The sequence below is a fragment of the Magallana gigas genome, chromosome 1, assembly GCF_963853765.1.
Source record: "Magallana gigas chromosome 1, xbMagGiga1.1, whole genome shotgun sequence".
NCBI classification, from domain to species: Eukaryota; Metazoa; Mollusca; class Bivalvia; order Ostreida; family Ostreidae; genus Magallana; species Magallana gigas.
This window is the reverse complement of record NC_088853.1, coordinates 74,487,539-74,507,652: the sequence shown is the minus strand read 5'-3', so window position 1 is coordinate 74,507,652 and position 20,114 is coordinate 74,487,539. Positions and strand designations below refer to the sequence as shown.

Genomic DNA, 20,114 nt, shown 5'->3' with positions numbered 1-20,114 from the left:
GACTATAGGTAAATCATTTTTACGAACGCCTCTTTGATCCTACCTTTTGGTAAATCATTCCTACGAGTGCCACTTTGATCCTACTTTTTTGTTAATCATTCCTACAAGTGCCACTAGGATCCTATCTTCTGGTAAATCATTCCTACGAGTGTTTCTTGGATTCTTCCTTTTGATAAATCATTCATACAAGTGCTATTTGATCCTACTTTTTGTTAAATCATTCCTACGAGTGCTACTTTAAATTTATCTATTAATCATCATACAAATTTTCCTACTTGCCTTTTAGTAAATCATTCCTACGAGTATTTCTTTGATCCTACCTATTAGTAAATCATTCCTACGAGCGCCTCTTTGATCCTACCGTTTGGTAAATCATTCCTACGAAATTTATCTATTAATCATCATACAAATTTTCCTACTTGCCTTTTAGTAAATCATTCCTACGAGTATTTCTTTGATCCTACCTTTTGGTAAATCATTCCTACGAGCACCTCTTTGATCCTATTTTTTAGTAAATCATTTCTACGAGTGCCTCTTTTATCCTACCTATTGGTAAATCATTCCTACGAGCGTCACTTTGATTAAACCTTTTGGTAAATCATTCCTACGAGCGTCACTTTGATCTTACATTTTGGTAAATATTTTAATCATTCCTACGAGTGCCTCTTTTATCCTACCTTTTGGTAAATCATTCCTACGAGGGCCACTTTGATTTTCAGTCCTAAAGACATCATCCTGAATGCGCTCTGACAGAAGAACACGGACTCGATCTCCCCACAGAAAAAGAAAGCGATGGCCAGACTCCAGCCGTTCCACTGAGGTCTGGGGTCAGTGTGCTTCTTCTCCAGGAAATCAATCATGAAGCTTTAGGAAAAAGAAGTAAAAAGGAAAGGTGTTATCTTTTTAAATGGAAAGCCTGAAAGTGTGTGGCCAAATTATGTAAAAGTGCCTGTTAGGGAGGGTAACAGTTGAAATTGACACCCCGATTGAGAAACCCATTGTCAAGCGACGCGAAGTGGAGGTTGACAATGGTGTGCAAGTTGTGTCAGTTTCAACTGTTATCTTCCCAAACAGGCACAATTTATTTCATAAATTTAAGAAACAAAATATTACTGCTTTTATGTAGAATTGATGTGAATTCTACGGCAAACCGTACGCACACAATCCAATCTACGCGCATGTAACAATTCGTTGTGTTACCCGTTGCCAAGTTTGTTGCTAACGCTGAGGGTAATAGAACGGATAATTAACTGTGTCTAAACCAATCAGATTTCAGTATTTAAAATGAAAGCATAATAAATAAAATTGTAACATAAAATATAGGCATCATTTATCAAAAAGCACATATGATTGCCATGCAGCGTATAAATAAAGATGCAAGTACTAGTAATCAATATAAAAACAGTCAAATCAATATCATCAGGTTATAAATCATAAATTAAAATGCATTTGAAAATTTCATTCAAAAATCTAAAAATTATTTCATATAAACAATACTTTATGTATTTCCAATGGTCAGCTAAAATTTAGTTGTAAACGAGATACAGAGTTCATACTGTAAACCAATTTTTATTCGGGGCGACTTTAGTTAACGATTAACTGCCAATAAACTGGTTCGCGACAAAGCCTTATCCAGACCTTTATTGTTGTGAAAAGTATAGACAAAGGATTGGTTTGCGGCGAGAAATATTCGCGACGACAAGCTCTCGCTAACCTCGCGAAAAATTCTTGCACGCGAATAGAAGTTGGTTTACAGTATTCAAAAACAAATGTTACCTTTTACGATAGGAAAAGTACCTTCTTAAGAATCAAAGTGTGCTCACATATGATAATATTTTGAGAAGAAAATATATGCTGACTAAAAATAATAAACGTTCCCTCCTAAGTGGAGTGAGCTTCCTTTAGATAAGTCTAAGAAATGTTCCCTCTTAAGTGGTATTTGCTACCTTAAGATTAAAAAATGTTCCCTCTTAAGTGGACTATGCTAACTTAAGATAAGCATTGTTCCCACCTGAACGGAGTGTGCTACCTTAAAGAGACTTGGACACGATTTGAGATCAAAAATATTATTTTTATTTTTTATGTATAAAATGGTTAACTGGTGCATTTCAAATGATTGACCAATATATTGAATGTTACAATCAAGTTACAAGCGAGATACAGAGTTAAGAATTTGTTGTTATGTAAACAAAGCTCGAGTCTTATAGTTGTTTACAAAAAATGTAAAGAAGAGAATAACCATTTCTTAAACAAAATGACATGTAAAAAACAATTTAAACTAATTCAATATCTTCATAAATACTATTATCAACAAAAGAAAGATACATTTGATTGAAAGTTTGTTTACAAAACAAAGAAATATGAACTCTGTATCTTGCTTATTACTTGATATTTGACTTTCAAATTTTGACATAGCAGTATAAACTTCTGTATTCATCAGTATTAACAATGAAAATGGAAAAATAAAATTTGAAAATCAAGTCAAATCGAGTCCAAGTCTCCTTAAGATAAGTCTAAGAAATGTTCCCTCTTAAGTGGAATTTGAATAAGAAACGTTAAGATCTTCTAAAGTCTACATATTTTAAAAAAATCTAATGTTCCTTTATTAAGTGTCAAATTACATGTTGACCCACTTTACAAATGAAAGGCATTCACTTCAGAAATGAAAAAAAAAACCCTCACCTTAAAAGAATTGGTTGAAGAAGAGACAAGGCGTCACACACGATTTTACAAAACGATGCCATAAGCCACTCCTTCCAATAGGTCCTCATCACAACTCTTAGTAACGACGGCCGTGATTTGTCAGATTTTCTTATATGTTTGTCATCATCATCGTTATCTGATTTGTGATTGGTTAGCAGTGGAGTCGACTCAGAGTGGAAAGATCCATTTTGATACACGTGGACATGTGCTATATTTCTTTGCTGTTTTCTTATGAAAGAGAATTTAAATAATGGTATCGTTTATAAATCACTCTTATATTCAAAACAAGTTGCTGTCCTTTAAAAAAGGACTACAATACGTGGACCATTTGCATGTGTTTCCAACGAAAACGTGAAAGCCTTAAGATTATCAGAGATTCCACCGACTCTAGCCCTCTGCTTTTAACCAGTGGCACTAAATATGTACGTTGTATTACGTATACATGTACATGTATGTATAGCCCTGACTTTTTATCTCAGAATTTAAAGGATTCATACTTCTAAAATAATTATGATCTATCTATGAATAAAGTTTGCATGTATAGTATCGGGCATTCGGTGAATTCTATTATTTGCGCACACATTACGATTCGCACTACTTATATAATCGGGAAGTTCTCTAGCCTCGCATACTATAAAAGTAAAGGTTAAGTTACATGTGTATTCGGAAAACAACAAAACATTGCAAATTATGCTATTTGATGCATGTTATAGTTTCGGCATAACATTAACTTATTTCATAATACTGATAGTTCATATCACATGCCAATCATTTCTTTAAAAGGAATACTTTGTTTCTGTATTGTTTACCGACACCTTTCAATTACGGCGCCTTTGAACTTATGTGTACATATAGCAAGGAATCCCGATCCCGATTCGGATAACGGTGTGCTGGCCTGGTTCCCTGAGTTACCCATTACGCACAGGAACCAGGCTAGCTCATGCGCAGGCTGAATTTTCCCCATATCACCCGGTTTAACCTCGCTTATATATTTTCTGCGTGGACCTCACGGTCCACGCGGACCTCAGGGTCCACGCAAATATAAGAAACAACTTACGCAAAGTCGTGCATATGTCTTGTGTACTTGTTTTACTATATTTGTAGCATGTGTTCGCTTTGAATGTTTATAAATTGGTTTCAAGTAAGGCGCAGTGTAATGATTGTTTTATTTTATGATAAAGCGACGAAATGTATGTTATCAATCAAATGAAAATTTAGTTTAAAGCCATTAAAATAAATTGGGAAACGCAACATGTCATTAAAGGACATGGATAATGATAAAGTATTGAAGCATTTTGGAAATTCTTGATCTCTTTTTAGTCCAATTAAATAAAATCAAATGTAATATTGACCTTTTAGGTCACGTGCAGGCGCGAGTTGAATGTAACATTTTTTCTAGATTGGTAGAAATCAGTCAAATAGAGAGTTAGAAATAAATCAATTATATCAGATGTTTAAGGATATGTTCATTTTGAATGATTCGGGAAGGGTGCTGGGCCCGTTTTTACTGTTTGTTTCAATCTCGTTAAATACTAAATTTCAAAATGTGTATTTCAAAGCAATCTGTTTGAAACTTTAAAAAATATGAGTTTAGTTTACCGCTTTTTATTTAAAATCATAAATGCAAAATCTTTAACCCGCCAAAACCATTATTTGCTTATAATGCAAACATTGAAATTTATTTCTGTGTGGTATCTCTCTTTGTTTTAAAGGATTCGATTCTTATGATATGTTATGTGGTGGCTGTCTTTTTTATTTTGATTCTCTCTCTCTCTCTCTCTCTCTCTCTCTCTCTCTCTCTCTCTCTCTCTCTCCACTGACCTGCGCTGTTGGACCGTATGTCTGTGAACTGCCTCCCTCCACACGTCATCAAGCTCAGGTATACAGGTGTCAGATCTCAGGTAGTTCACCTGTTCCCAGATGTCCTTGATGACCAGAGTCCTTTTGTAGGCCGTCCTCACCAAGCTATAAGATGAGATGGTCAGTCAGTCTAGTTCTATAGTTGAAGAATGTGGTTCTCCGAGAAAATGTTGAAAAAAAGTCGGAACGGTCACCAAAGCCCTGGCGTAACGTTACTAAAGAAGATGGGGGAATAAGATGGCGCAAAGGCCCATTCGGTTTAGTAGTGAAATACAATTTTGAATTTATGTTTCCCCAATTAAATCTATTCAAATATATTATAATAAAACTTTGCAAAAGCAAAATTTCTAATTATATTCAGTATTTAATATATTTAACAAAAAATAAGAAAAAAAATAGTCGGAAATTATGGTGGTATCGAACCCGTAACGTAAAAACTCTAGATATATAAGGTTAGCTTATGCCAGGTGCTCTAACCACTGAGCCATTTCAGACACAACAAAGTGGGCTTTTTAAATATTATGTGTGACTAAGGTCACGAACTACCGTACTTGTATTATTTTTTCAAAACGTTCAATTGTTGGGATACAAAATGATATTTTTAATGTATAGTGGGTCATCTCTCCACGTTTTTGTTGATTGAAATCGGTTTGTTTTCCAATCGACCTTAATTAGACTATGAGAAAAATATGGAGCAAAGACCCACTCTATAAAAGAAAATGCCCTGAAGTTCTAAAAAATGACAGTATTTGCAGGTTTTGATACGTACACGCCTGTTTGAGTCAACATATTCCAAGTATTGAACATACCTATAGGTTAAAAATCAATAATTCGTTAAATATATATTGTTTTCAATGATTTAAAAAAAAACCATCAGATTAATTGATACTTTAATTTTTCAGTAGCCTGTCCGACCGCGTATGGGCATTTTACACGCCTTATCCACCCATCTTCTTAAAAGTTTTTAAGGTTTATCAAATGTTCGACTTAATGCTGCATACAAGGACATTTGAGTTACCTGCATTATTTTCGCTCCATTTTCCCTATATATCAGCAGGCGATGTTTTAAAGAGGCGAATGCCGACAACGAGCGAAATTACACTTACGAACCTTTTTAAAATGTGATAGGAGCAAACTCATCTTAAATCTTGACAAGCAAGGATGGGGGGGGGGGGGGGGGGGGTAACACGTGGACCTTAAAGCTTGTATTTTAAGATTGACGGTTAAAAATTCATTTTCAACGAAATTGCCAATCAAAATAACAGCCAATCAAACTGAACTTCAATTGTAGTTTTTTATATGTATAGAGAGAGGGACGATTTTTTTTTCTTTCTTCCTTTTTTTTTCTTTATTTCAGGCCTACAGTATTGATTTTGGTTTTTACTCATTGGCATGGAGAATTATTACTTTAGTCACACTAATTTAAATGGAACTATTTTTAGATGCACATGATGCAACTTCCTGGATGGTGTTGAGTCTGGTTGTCAACATGTGAAACCCATGTGCATCTGTGGGTAGGTTTGTTTATTAAGGTAAAGCTATATAGTAATATATAGTGAAATTAGTTCCTTAAATGAAGCGATTCACATAACATAATCTTTTACAAAAATCATAGTGTATCTTTTCAATTTGGTGTAATATTTTTTAATCGTAAAAATCTTATCAGTTCATATAGTACTATTTCTAAAAAACCTTGGAACGCTTTATTGAAGACAAAATATATTTAATCCGAATAATTCCTGTAACGCTTTAATGAACACGTACCCGTTGAGCCACCAGAACACCCATCTACTGACGACTGAGGCCTCCTCCTCGGGCGACTTCTCTGCCTGGTACGGGTAAAATAGGAAAGTTATATTACCAGTATCATACACAAATTAACTAGAAACCATCAGTGATTGTCTCTGACTGGTACAGTCAAAATATCAAAGTTACATCTCCTATATTTATCTCAAACAACATCTATACTACTATCTTAAAATAATAGACTCGAATTTTTTGGCTTTAATACCGAGAAATCGGAAGAGTACTGTCTTTTGTTTTATATATTTCAAACATTATTGGTACTTGAAGACTACAAATTTGTCTTTTTTTTCTCAATCAAGCTTTGCTTATTAATAATCAACGAAAATTCCTTTAAAAATCCGGAAATCATCTGGTTATTTTGAATTTACAATCTTCCGCCTGCGCATTACATTCACGCTAAATCACGGGAGGCCTTTTAGCTTATGTTGCCACAATATCACATTTGCATGGATAAATCAGAAACGATATCATAAATACATGTAAATTTTCATTGAAAATTGTCATTCTCTCTCTGTTCATCAAAGGAACTCTAACTCATTGCATTTAATATGAAAAATCCCGAGAGTTCCGAATGTCAACATGGTGTGTAAATTCGATGCGAGTAAAAAAGTTGGTGAAAAAGTGTTGAATTCTTCATTAATATGAATTATATTATTAGATGAAAGGTATTTACAGCCTAAAACAGGTTTTTAATAAAAAAAAAATCAACTGTTATTTTCAATGCAGCTTCATTGAATTAATTGTTCAAAAATTGTTTCAATATTGCTACATTACGGTTATATTGCAATATCAACCCGTGCACGCACGGGTCAAAGTCTAGTTGAAATAAAATAAAAACCTTCTTTATTTAAATAAGCCACAAATGATTGGTCTGTGTGTAACAATTGGTTGGGACACGAAAGTTATATTCACCATTATCATAAACCAATAGGCTACCAACCATAAGTAATTGTTTCTGTCTGTGACAGTTAACATATCAAATTTAGTAATGTTTGCTATATTTATCTTGACAACATTGAAATCAAGAAAACTTGTTTTTTATAACCTAGCAACGATCACTTGTGATTGGTCTGTTTGTAACAGAGGAAACATGAAAGTTATAGTTATTATCAAAAACAACAAGCTGCAACCAATACTGTTTGTAACAGTTAAAGAACGAAAGTTGGTTTGAACATAACGAAATTTAATCTTACATGATTGTTTACATTGAAACGAAGAAAATCTTCCACTAAACCAACAATTGACTAAAGAGGCTAAATGGTAAAATAATTACCATAACGTTGGTTTGTCTGCCAGTACAAATCAGTAGAACCTTAACATTTTCATTATGATGATATTTTGCCAGAATATGTTACAGTTAAACCGCAAAAAAGTCAGAAATTGTACAGTTTCTTTTATAAAAACATCAATTACATTGTTACATTAATTTTTTTTTTGATAGTTTTGAATTCTTTGAATTACAAAACTTTAATGTAACAACATCATTAAAACATCCAAAACAATCATCAAATACACGATGGTGCTGATATCAAAGATGATGAAAAAGAGAAATGAAAAGGATTCGAAAACACGGGTCAAACTTGTTACAAAGATGAGTATGCTGATGAAATAGACTCTGGTGCTGGTGCTGAAACATTGATGATTGAGAACATGCTACCACATTTGATTATGTTGATGATGATGATGATGATGATGATGAAATGAAAGATAATGGTGAAAATGATGATTGCTGGTATAAAAAAAAGCTATAAGATATTGATGTCAGAAATGATGTTTGTAATATAAAAGATACGGATAAATAATCCAGTATTGATGCGTAAACAATGACACTGCTGAAAATGATGCAGATGATGATATGTGTGCATGTAAGATTAACGCTGATTTAAATGATTTAAATGATGATGATGATGATGATGATGATGATGATGATGATGATGATGATGATGATGATGATGATGATGATGATGACGACGAAGGTGATGATGACGAGGGTGATGATGATGACGACGACGAGGGTAGTGATGACGAGGGTGATGATTATAAAGATGGTCGATGAACTTTACTTACCTTTCCTATAAAGGTATAAGATGGACGGGAAGGTTTGTCGGCAAATGAGTAAAGTATCAACTGTATCAGAACGACTGCGTAGTAAGCGTAGTACAGGATACTCGTCACACAACCCGCCTGTAAAACAAAAACAAAACTCAAACCGGTAACTGACACAACCCGCCTGTAAAACAAAATGACTGCATAGTAAGCGTAGTACAGGATACTCGTCACACAACCCGCCTGTAAAACAAAATGACTGCATAGTAAGCGTAGTACAGGATACTCGTCACACAACCCGCCTGTAAAACAAAATGACTGCATAGTAAGCGTAGTACAGGATACTCGTCACACAACCCGCCTGTAAAACAAAATGACTGCATAGTAAGCGTAGTACAGGATACTCGTCACACAACCCGCCTGTAAAACAAAATGACTGCATAGTAAGCGTAGTACAGGATACTCGTCACACAACCCGCCTGTAAAACAAAATGACTGCATAGTAAGCGTAGTACAGGATACTCGTCACACAACCCGCCTGTAAAACAAAATGACTGCATAGTAAGCGTAGTACAGGATACTCGTCACACAACCCGCCTGTAAAACAAAATGACTGCATAGTAAGCGTAGTACAGGATACTCGTCACACAACCCGCCTGTAAAACAAAATCAAAACTCAAACCGGTAACTGACACAATCCGCCTGTAAAACAAAATCAAAACTCAAACCGGTAACTGACACAACCCGCCTGTAAAACAAAATCAAAACTCAAACCGGTAACTGACACAACCCGCCTGTAAAACAAAAACAAAACTCAAACCGGTAACTGACACAACCCGCCTAAAAAACATATAAAAAATCTAAACTCAAACCGGTAACTGACAACCCGCCTGTAAAACAAAAAATCAGAACTCAAACTGGTAACTGACACAATACAAAAAATTAAAAGATTAAACCGGTAACTGCATGATTTAACTATCAAACAGAAGAACAGATTTTATATTGGTGGATATATGCAGAATTTGTAACCTATAAACAAAAATGTTTTAGCATCACGGCTAAAAAGTAGCCACTTTGCTAAAACATGAGAAGTTCCGAGTTTTAACGCGAAAGATGTCCAAAATTGCCGGTGAATAATTTAGATGAATTTCACTATGGGCAGATAGTATAAAACAATTTTTACACAGTTGAAATTGTATTGATGAAATAGAATGTATATTCGTCGTAAGTTAGGGGAAAAAACAGACTGAAATTACAAATAACATACAAATTGGACTGATTGTATCATTTATTTAGATTTGGAAAAAAAAATATTGGTCCTCCCAACATTTTGCGCTCAAGTTTTATTGTAATATAATTAAGCCATACTATAACTCCTTGTCTTAGCAACTACCAGATATAACCTTAAATTACAAACACCACAAAAACCACACATTAGACTGTATAGCCCTTTTAAAGGTCTGGGAAAATTCACCGTTTCTTCCACAATCTTTGAATTACATGTAGTCGTTCATTTTATATTTCAAAATTTATTTTTTTGGTATTATCTCATTACAATCGCAACTTCTCGGGCCTTTCCGGCAGTCAGTGTTTTTCCGAGCTCTCTCGGAAAGGCCCGATAAGTTGCGATTAATTACCCTGTATGATATAGATGACTGGAGAGAGACACTACTGCAGGCTAAAAGTAGAATCCAAAACGTGACTAGAATTCCGGACGAGATGACGTGTCTGATTCTCTGGACTTGTGTAATTACAGCTAGATATACCTAGAAACAAAAAAAAATATTTATGATAATTCAAATGAATCATTATATAAAAATCACCAGAATTGGCCAACATAGCATTTTATTTCCAAATGTATCCATATATGGTAATAAACGTGACGAGAATCAATTTCACATGTACTTACAAAAATGAACACAAGTGCGCCTGCGCCAATGTAAAACTCTTCCGGAACCGGAAGCTCTGGACGACAGTGATATCCCTGAGTGGAGTTTAGAGCAAGTATGACACTCGTCAGAACAGCGAGAACTACACAGAAGAACTGTAAAAAAAAAAGGGGGGGGGAGATAATTTAGCATCTGTAATAATTTAGTGTAGATTATTTAAGGTGGCATGGGACACCTCCATCTTGTGACGTATTGTTTACCTAAATAAACAATAAAATGAAGTGTAATTATATATAAGTTGTTTCTTTCCCAATATTGTCACCTAACAGAGTAATGCAGTGGATTAGAGGGTTTACTACGAATATATAAGTCAGGAGTTCGAATCACACAGGGGATTTAACATGTTTTACCTCTCCAAATATTTTCTACAGCTATGTTTTGTTAAATATTGTAAAATTTAAACTTTCTTAACCAGTGAAGGTAGTCTAATTATAATGCACTTTAATCCACATTTGTTTCAATAAATGTCTAATAAACCTTAACCCTAACACCCAGACACTAACAGTATTTGATTTCACGGCGCTTGATTATTGCTCTTTACTGTGGTTTCATCAATATTCGTTGAATAACAATTTTCGTTGATTTCGTTGTTAAGTTTATCCTTGAAATTAAATATTCATTGGACTGCAATTTCTACTAATATTTTGTATTGATGTGATCATTGGCCACAAATTTACATATCCTTGAAACTGTGATTTTCACTTTATCCACGAAAATTGATACCCTTGAATATAAATGAAACCACAGTGTTTACATCCAACAAGTTTGATTCCCTCTATTTCTTACGGAGTTTGATTATACATTCATAGCTCTGTATAAACTGACAGGACTGAAATCTACACGTCCCGTTAATCTACACGTCCCGTTAATCTACACGTCCCGTTAATCAATGCCTTCAGCGATCTGAGAAAAATCACGGACTGCACGAAATAATCATGATGATGTCAGACTCAAATTCCCATGTAGAAGAAGATTTGACTCTTTCTCTTTTTTCTTACTTTAATGCTTTCTTTGATGATTCATGCGGGTTATGATGGTAACGATGATTGCAGAAGAAAATTACATAATGTAAAAACCTTCATACCCCGCATAAATCACAAAAGAACGCATTTTATTGTTTAAATACATCAAGCTGGCCTTTTCGATCTGGTAAACTGTGTGGTGGCTTAATTACCGCCAAAATATGCTTGCGTTAAAAATATAGTCCGTTTTGACAAATACCAATAAAAGCAAGGAAACATGAATAAATAACCTTTATGTAAAACAGTCTGGATCGAGAAACAAGAATAAGTGTTATGGAAGGATGTTTGATGAAATGTAAGAACATGTAATATTCATTATGAAAATTTCAATCCTCAGCAACCATCATAAGTCATAAGTTCGTTTCCTCGCCAAGTTAGAATATACGTTTACTAGCTGGCCGAGGACAAACTCTTTGAAATCTTCTCGTTTTCATAAAAGAAGAATTATATCATTCTCAATCAACCAAAGAGAAAGAAAAACTTTTTATATATAATAGTTTCAGGATGAAAAATTTTGCTTTGAAAAAATACAGTTGTCAGTAGATGAATACCCAAACATTATAACTGTATCAATAACATCATCTTCACAAAAGTGTAAAGAAAGGAATCGGAAAGAGCATGAATTATTCATGAGGACGAGATAAATTTTGCGAGTTGGACTAGGGTCGGTAAGCATGTGCGATACTAACCTAGCTAAGGTCAAAATTTCAAACGATAACATATGCAAGTATTTGAACAGTTTCAGACTCACGACTCACACTTTTTATAACACTTCTGGCTCCAAGAGGTAGAGGATACCCAACGTAATTCTTGCATAGACTGGCGATCTGTCCGGGCATACATAGCAGCAGGAACCCACACGGTACCCAAATCAGAACCGTATTCTGGAAACAATCCGGAAAGTTCGGAGCTGATCCAGAAAATATATCACCATTCTATAAAAGACACACACACGATTGCTGTTATATTTCATATGTTTAGGATTTTTTAAAATAATGCACAAAAAGTGTCACCAATGTCCAATGAACTAGTATTCATGTATATGCCTTATATATTAAATTTACTAAGTGAACTTGCACGATTCTAGAAGGGGTCGGGGTCAGAGGTGGGGAGGGGTATAGAACGGGGGAGGGGGTGGGCCCTCCTTGAAAAATTGAAAATTTCTAATTAGAATTACCGAAATTACCGAAAATAGGCATCGAACCCCCCCCCCCCCCCAACAAAAAAAATTATTATTTTCTCGATCATCTTTTGTACATGATTAAAAGCAAACGTGATATCATTTTGTTTGTTGTCCATTTAGGAATAATTCAAAATATCCTATAAATCGTTGTGCCTTTTGTGCTCAAATTCAGACTCATCTTGTCTTATAAACAGAGGATATACTAGTCCTCTAGTTAAGATGTTGGTGAATCTTATCAAAGTGTAACGCTTCATTCCAGATCGGCTCAATAATCCACATCTTATTTTAAGATCCCCTCAATAATCTACGTTTTATTAAAGATCCGCTCAATAATCTACCTTTTATTTAAGATCCGCTCAATAATCTACCTTTTATTTTAAGATCCTCTCCATAATCTACGTTTTATTTTAAGATCCGCTCAATATTCTACGTTTTATTTCAGATCCGCTCAATAATCTACCTCTTATTTAAGATCCGCTTAATAATCTTCGTCTTATTAAACATCCGCTCAATAATCTACGTTTTATTTTAAGATCCGCTCAATAATCTACGTTTTATTTTAAGATCCGCTCAATATTCTACATTTTATTAAAGATCCGCTCAATAATCTACCTCTTATTTAAGATCTGCTTAATAATCTACGTTTTATTTAAGATCCGCTCAATAATCTACGTTTTATTCAAGATCCGCTCAATAATCTAAGTATAATAAAGATCCCTTTCAACATACCGGGTATTACATGTACATTACTTATATCATAAATTGCTGTTTACATGCGCGGATCTAGAGGGGGGGGGGGTCTGGATCCGCGCATGTGTTTATACATGCCTCTGATTCACACGCTCCTATACTAACGGTAATTACAGATCCGCCTTATTATCCATAACATCTTATTTCTAATGATTAACTCTTTTCCATCTAAAGTTCACTTTTTATTACAAGTCCGCCCTTAATTTAACTTATACGCAAATCTAAAACATTTTTCAAGTGGCGGGGGGGGGGGGGGGTATCCGGGAGATAATTTTGTTTTCCAAAGGGATGGGGTCATCCAAGGCATATTCTTAGTAGTTTTTACTAAGTGAATTTAATAAGTTTCAGTTTACCAGAGAGGTCCGGACCCTCCAACACCCCCACCCCCCTTTTCACTCCTCGCCATCTCTAGATCCGCGCATGTAACTATTTGTATAGATCCGCTCCTCTTAATAAAGCTTACCCAGAGTCCACTGTGGCGACAGGAAGTGTCCAGTGTGTTGTTACTGTTCATCTCGTCACGCTTCGATTTCAACCACTGGAGCGTGAAAGGTTAAAGGTTACTCAAGGGTTACCTGTTGTGCATCAAATTCCATCGCCTGAGATTTTGTTTTTTAACAAAGTGTGCATTTAAAAACCCGCTGTCATATAAACAACATTAAGCCAAGTTTGCATATTCCATCGAAGGGTTTGTCAAATCACAAGGATATGTTAAATATATATCTGTTTACATGCATATATACGGTAATGACAAAAACACAGGAAGACACAGCTAGCGTTGCTCAATACACGTGTGGTTTGTTTATAAAAGTCAAAACACTCAATATCGTTTCCCTTGTCAAGGTTAATTCCATTCAATGATTTCACTGCGTATTTTTGAACTAGGTCACTATATATACAAAGCAGAATGCAGTGGCATTCTCGATAAAAATTAAACGTCTCCGATCCACACTGAAACTGTCCCTTTTTCAGCAGTGCTTGACCAGCGTCAAAAGTCGTCTCCAATGAGTGACCTAGATTTATTCTCCAAGGAATTCATTCACAAACTTTTGATCAAAATCACCGCACACACACAAACACATGTCAACATGTTTACTGTCCACAAAACGCGCACCTGCCCTTCAATACATCAGAATATATGTATGGGTTTTTGGCCTACACCTATATTAAGCACGACGCACGCTTCACATACCCGTGTAGGCAGGACTTTATACATATATAGGGCTTGTCATGCCTAGGTATAGTACTACTGAGGGTATGACATAAGGACAAGCTAAAACCGACCCCAAACCAGCCCCTGATTCATAGATCAATGAATGTATATATTCTGTAGCACGGTCAGCAAAATGATTATGTAAATTCGATCAGGATCCTTCAACATCGTGTAATATAGTGTTTGCGCATCCTAATGTGTTGAGAGAGAGAGAGAGAGAGAGAGAGAGAGAGAGAGAGAGAGAGAGAGAGAACTTACATCTAACTTAATAGATCCGCATCTAAAATTTAGAAAATTGGATCTTCATGCGGTACCAAAATAGCTTACATATATAGTTTCAATTTATTAGATTTATCCTATTCATACAGCTTAATTAATAACTGAAATAAAAAAAAGAATGACATTATGCATTTCATCACCAAATATATACTGTTACTCCAGTAGCTACTTGTCCTCTTTCTCGGAGGGTGGATTCAAGGTTAGTGCCTTTTCCAGGTGAGTTCACATATCTTATTTTAATCAACGCTTAAAAGTATGCATTCTCACGGTTTCGCATGTATACCAATGTACAAATATATTGTATACGTGTATATATAAAGATCTATTGTCAAGCAACGTGACGACTGTATAAAATATTACATCTCAATTTGCGTAGTATACACTGGCGTCGGAAGCAAATTGAAAGTGGGGGGGGGCTAGACTAATCGTCAGAAATATTGAGAAAAAAAGTAATTCACAAAATCATGGAAATCCTAATCCGTGGGGGGGGGGGGGGGGGGGGGGAGAAACCTATGCTTGAAAAATAACACTTACTTAGCCAAATTATTTTTTTCCAAAATCATGAAATTCCTAATCCGTGGGGGGGGGGGGGGGGGGGTGGGGGGGGGGTGGGGGGGGGGCTAGTTACTTCTGAATCCAACTTCTCAATCCTTCAAGGTGAATTTAGGAACAAAAATCTTTCCTGCCAGAAAAAGTGGGGGGGCTGAACCCTCTATCATCCTATGTTTCTAATGGTTAGGTATACATTTGCAAAAAAAGTGGGGGGGCTAAGCCCCCCTAGCCCCCCCCCCCCCCCGGTTCCGACGCCTATACTATACATGTATATTGTCTCTCGCTTTTACTTAAAAAAAAGGAAGTTGTAGTTGTGCACGTGTGTTTGTGTGGGGTTTTTTTTTTTTTTTTTTTTTTTTTTACAACTTTCGAGTTGTAAAATGCTACCATAACAAATTACGTGTTCGTGAAATTAATGAAGTTAACTTTAGCAGACATTTTTAAAAAAATCTACATAATTAAATCAAATTTCACCCCCCCCCCCCCCAAAAAAAAAATATCCGGGCAGGCACGTACCGTGGTTCTACAAAGCGGATGGCTTTGGCAAAAATTTAATCATAAACTTTTTTTTGTCAAGAAAAACGATATTGAGTGTTTTGATTTATATAAACAAATTACACGTGTATTGAGCAACGCTGTTCTTGTGTTTGTCTGGACCCCCCCCTCCCCCTCCCCTCTCCGATCCGCGAACGGAATTTTAACACCCCCCCCCCCCCCACACACACACATACACTTCAATTCTTCACTAAACTATCTTAGAAATAGTGGAAACATAAAAGTGGAGTTTTAATCAATGTTACTTGATATCATTTTGGAAATGGACAATATGTGTCATCATGAAAAGTTCAATCTGGGCTATTTCGAATAGTGACAACACATATCAAACATGTGCTCTTTGGACAGGTAATATCAAAATACGGGTATCCGCAGACAACTAACAAATTAAGGTCGTTTGATTTCTGTAAAATTTAATAACAATCGAGTAGAAATTAGAAAATTCTTACAAGAAAAGTAAATAAATTTCACGAGAATCTCTTGTTGATCATTGAAATGCAGTGACACAATATCTGTATCATCCTTTTTCATCCTCCAAAATATTTCCAGATTTTTTTTTGAAGGGGGCTGGGGGTGGGATGGGGTGTGGTCGATGGGATATTTTTCTCTCCTGGGAAGGGAGAGGGTGGGGGTCCGATGACAATTTTCGGTAACTTAAATACTGTGGAATCATCACTGTTCGTAGGGGACAAATGTACGTGACATTCGTGGGTAACCCTTGCGGTAGACGGACCTTTCGGCCCAACGACACCTCGGCCCAGGGCGGTTGACACCTTGGCCCAGACGGGTCGGACCAAAACTATTGACACCTCGGCCCATGTACAAGACACCTCGGCCCACAGAAACTTTCAGTTAAAAATATGTACAAGACACCTCGGCCCAACGAAACTTTCGTTAGCATTTTAAATTATAAACAGGGGCAGTGTGTGTGTGTGTAATGTAAACCTATAGGGTTTGAGACTATTATTTTAATCTAATAATAATAAACATATTGATCATTTTTTATAATATATTTACGATATAATACATTGACCTTTTACAATGTACTTACGATTAAGTACATTGACCTAGAATCTGATCAGGATGTGAAAGTGTAAGACTTTTCCGAGACTTTTTCGAGGTATTACTACTTCGGAAAAGTCTCGGAAAAGTCTTACACTTTCACATCCCGACTGTTAATCGGATTAAGGACAGTGTAAACAAAACCAGGATGTACATCTATTTAGAGGAGCCGATAAAGGAACAATATTACTAAAACCGATTTGGTTTGACTTTTCCGATCGCGTCGCGTTCAACTTTTTCAGCTACGTCAAATACCGCACCTTAACCACAGTTTTTTTATTGGTGGATTCAGCTTACCGCTGATTGGCTGCTGGTTAACTAAGACTAAATTATGCACGAACAGAACAACAACATATCAGAGAATGAAAAATTCACATGGGTAAAGTGTACACTTGTGATAAAACAATACATACTGTACATAACATATATAGCTGTAGCTCTGTGTATAAATTTTGGGTTAGAAAATATAAAGCTACAGTGCATACAATACTTACATGTACAAAAAAACTTTACGGCAATTTGCCGCGTATAAAAATAACACTATTTTTTAAAAATATTTACATCATACCATACCACATTTTGTGCAAATAATCCATTTAAATAAGTCTTCATTTAGTTTACTACTGTTAATCATTGTAGCTTTACCCGCCCCAAACTTTCTCCTATTAAACAACCTTTAACCGTACTCGGAAAGCGGATCAAGAACTGTATTTTTTATGTATGTAAACAAACCAGTGTTCATGTATGGAGCGGGTGATCGGGGGTTCAGAGACAGGTAAAATAAAGAAATCTGCAGTAAATGGTTTGTGGATATTTTAGTATATATATTTACACCGAAAGTGATAGGGCAACAGAAGAGAAACGAATCGGACACTTGCCTAACGAAGACGCACATGTACAAACCTCCTTGCACTCTCCACTTCCGTCTCGTTCTTTCACACCATCGTTCAATATACTTTTATTGACTGTCGATTGCCGATCGAAAGGTGTAGAAATCGAGGAATTCATACCTATCACTTTGACTGGCAAGTTAGTAGGTAATACATGTGCATTATACATTTACGGTATTTACATGAAATGAACGGTATTTACATGAAATGAACGCTTAGCACATGCAACTTTTAAATATTATATTTTTTATAACGCCGTACTCTGGACCGTAGCTTGAGGCTATGGTTTAACGCCCGTTTACACAGAGAGAGAGAGAGAGAGAGAGTTTAGCACAGAATTTAAACATACGGGATAGTCGATTTTGAATGAATAATATTGGGGGGAAATAAACTGTTCTGAAAAATCCTTCAGCTCTGGCATTGACAAGCGTATACTGATAACTCGGCCTAAAAATAGGAGTTAACCAATCATATAGTTTTCACACCGGCGGCGTGTATAATTTATGCATGACGTAGCTGACAGAAATGATCGTGACGCTATAGGAAAAGTCAAACCAAATCGGTTTTGATAATAATTGAACATTACTAAAAGAAAGTGGGCGCTTTAGATGTACATTCGGCAGGAATCTGGGCGCACAAGGAGAGTGAAAATTTCATCAATTGATTTTGAATATTTTTCGAATTATAACCGTTATTTGGTTTCTGGTGGATGTGGAATGAGTGGAAAAAATATTTGAAATGCAAAGGGTTTTATCATAATATGGGTCTAAATATAGCAACACGATGCAATTCGTGCAAAATCCTACTTATTTACAACTGTTTTTAAATGATTTTGTTGTTTCTGGGTCTTCTCTCCACAAATTTGAAACGTGTAAAGATAACATATTTCAACATTAAAAATGTCGCTTTTTAAAAAAAGCTGGAGAGATGACCCAGAGATGACTAATTATGTACTTTTTCAAATTATTTTTTAAAGGATAAAAAACAGTCTATTGATATGACAGTGTTGTTTCCAACAGTACTTTATAGAGCATATTGACAAGTCTCGCATGGCTCAGTGGTTTCGTCCTGGATTAGTGAGATGTTCAAGCTGTTGCAATTGTTTAATACCGAAAATGTTAAAGATATGTGTAACCTCGGCAAATACATTTATTATAGTATGAAATTAAGAAACGATATATGTAATTAAGGTTAGATGTTGTTCTTTTTTATTTTTTTCGCCTTTACTTATGTCAATTTTTCATATTTATTTATGTACAATGTAATAGGGTCTCCTGTAAAATGCCCACTTCTATACTTTAATATGTTTAATTTGTAAGAAATAAAGAATGAATGAATGATCTATTATAGAACTTTATAGTACATATAATTATGGAATTTGTTTACTTGAATATTAATTTGTTTATTTTGTACGTAAACGAGTGTTATGTATATATGTTATCATATAAAAGATACTCGACGGCACTCTTGCGATCCCCACTGAGAATAGCTGATAACAAGAAGCACCATCACTTGACGATTTGCAGAGTGATATAACCTAAGTACTATAAGCAGGGTGTAAAATAAGTAATTATACCTGTTCGGACGAACTGGTCGGAAAAAAAAGAAGAAAAAAAGAAAAGAAGAAGAAGATGTAGCTGATACATACTACGCATCTTCTGAGTCTAAATTCATACCCAATACTATAAACAGAGGTGCGTGTTGTGTCAGATAGTAAGAGTGGGGATATGTTAAAATACACTGTTAGAAAAGACGTTTGATTTGTCTTATTGGCTCACAGTTACTTTGTCTAGTCTTTTATGTCGTACATGAATTTACAACATGACATAAATATAGAAGTTCATTAAGAAATATTTTTATCTTTATGAAATGTATCATATTATATTGGAAAACTCCATTGTTAAATGTTCATCAGGCTATATATATGTATCTTATATCAACAATGATTCTTAAAATATCAATATGTGCAGCTGTTTTATTGGATTGTCATGCGTCTCAATTTTTTTTAAAGCAATAAAAATTAAATCGATAGGCGCATGCTCCTCGGACATCGAGTCACACCTTAATGTGGCTGAACCTGTCAATCAAACTATGTGTATCCGTTTTATTGGTCACGCGTCTCGTTTTTTTTTAAAATATATGACACAAGTTTTTGCATCTTACGAGGTCTTTACCATTAAAATGGAAAAATTGTAAAAAAAAAACCAACAACAACAAAAACTTACAACTGTTATCGATAAGTAA

The 20,114-nt window shown here is 35.3% G+C and overlaps 1 protein-coding gene across 1 annotated transcript in view; it reads right to left on the bottom strand.

Moving 5' to 3' along the window:
* The window catches only part of LOC105336879 (multidrug resistance-associated protein 1), a 44,875-nt gene extending 30,262 nt beyond the window's left edge, over nucleotides 1-14,613 (bottom strand). The window contains exons 1-9 of the mRNA XM_066075281.1: nucleotides 13,783-14,613; nucleotides 12,145-12,321; nucleotides 10,325-10,459; nucleotides 10,053-10,181; nucleotides 8,437-8,553; nucleotides 6,328-6,392; nucleotides 4,525-4,668; nucleotides 2,683-2,931; nucleotides 678-864 (exon numbers count right to left, since the gene is read on the bottom strand). Of these exons, the coding sequence (XP_065931353.1) occupies nucleotides 678-864; nucleotides 2,683-2,931; nucleotides 4,525-4,668; nucleotides 6,328-6,392; nucleotides 8,437-8,553; nucleotides 10,053-10,181; nucleotides 10,325-10,459; nucleotides 12,145-12,321; nucleotides 13,783-13,833 (1,254 nt within the window). The 5' untranslated portion in view covers nucleotides 13,834-14,613. The remainder of the gene's footprint in view (nucleotides 1-677; nucleotides 865-2,682; nucleotides 2,932-4,524; nucleotides 4,669-6,327; nucleotides 6,393-8,436; nucleotides 8,554-10,052; nucleotides 10,182-10,324; nucleotides 10,460-12,144; nucleotides 12,322-13,782) is intronic.
* Between the last annotated feature and the right edge of the window lie 5,501 nt (nucleotides 14,614-20,114).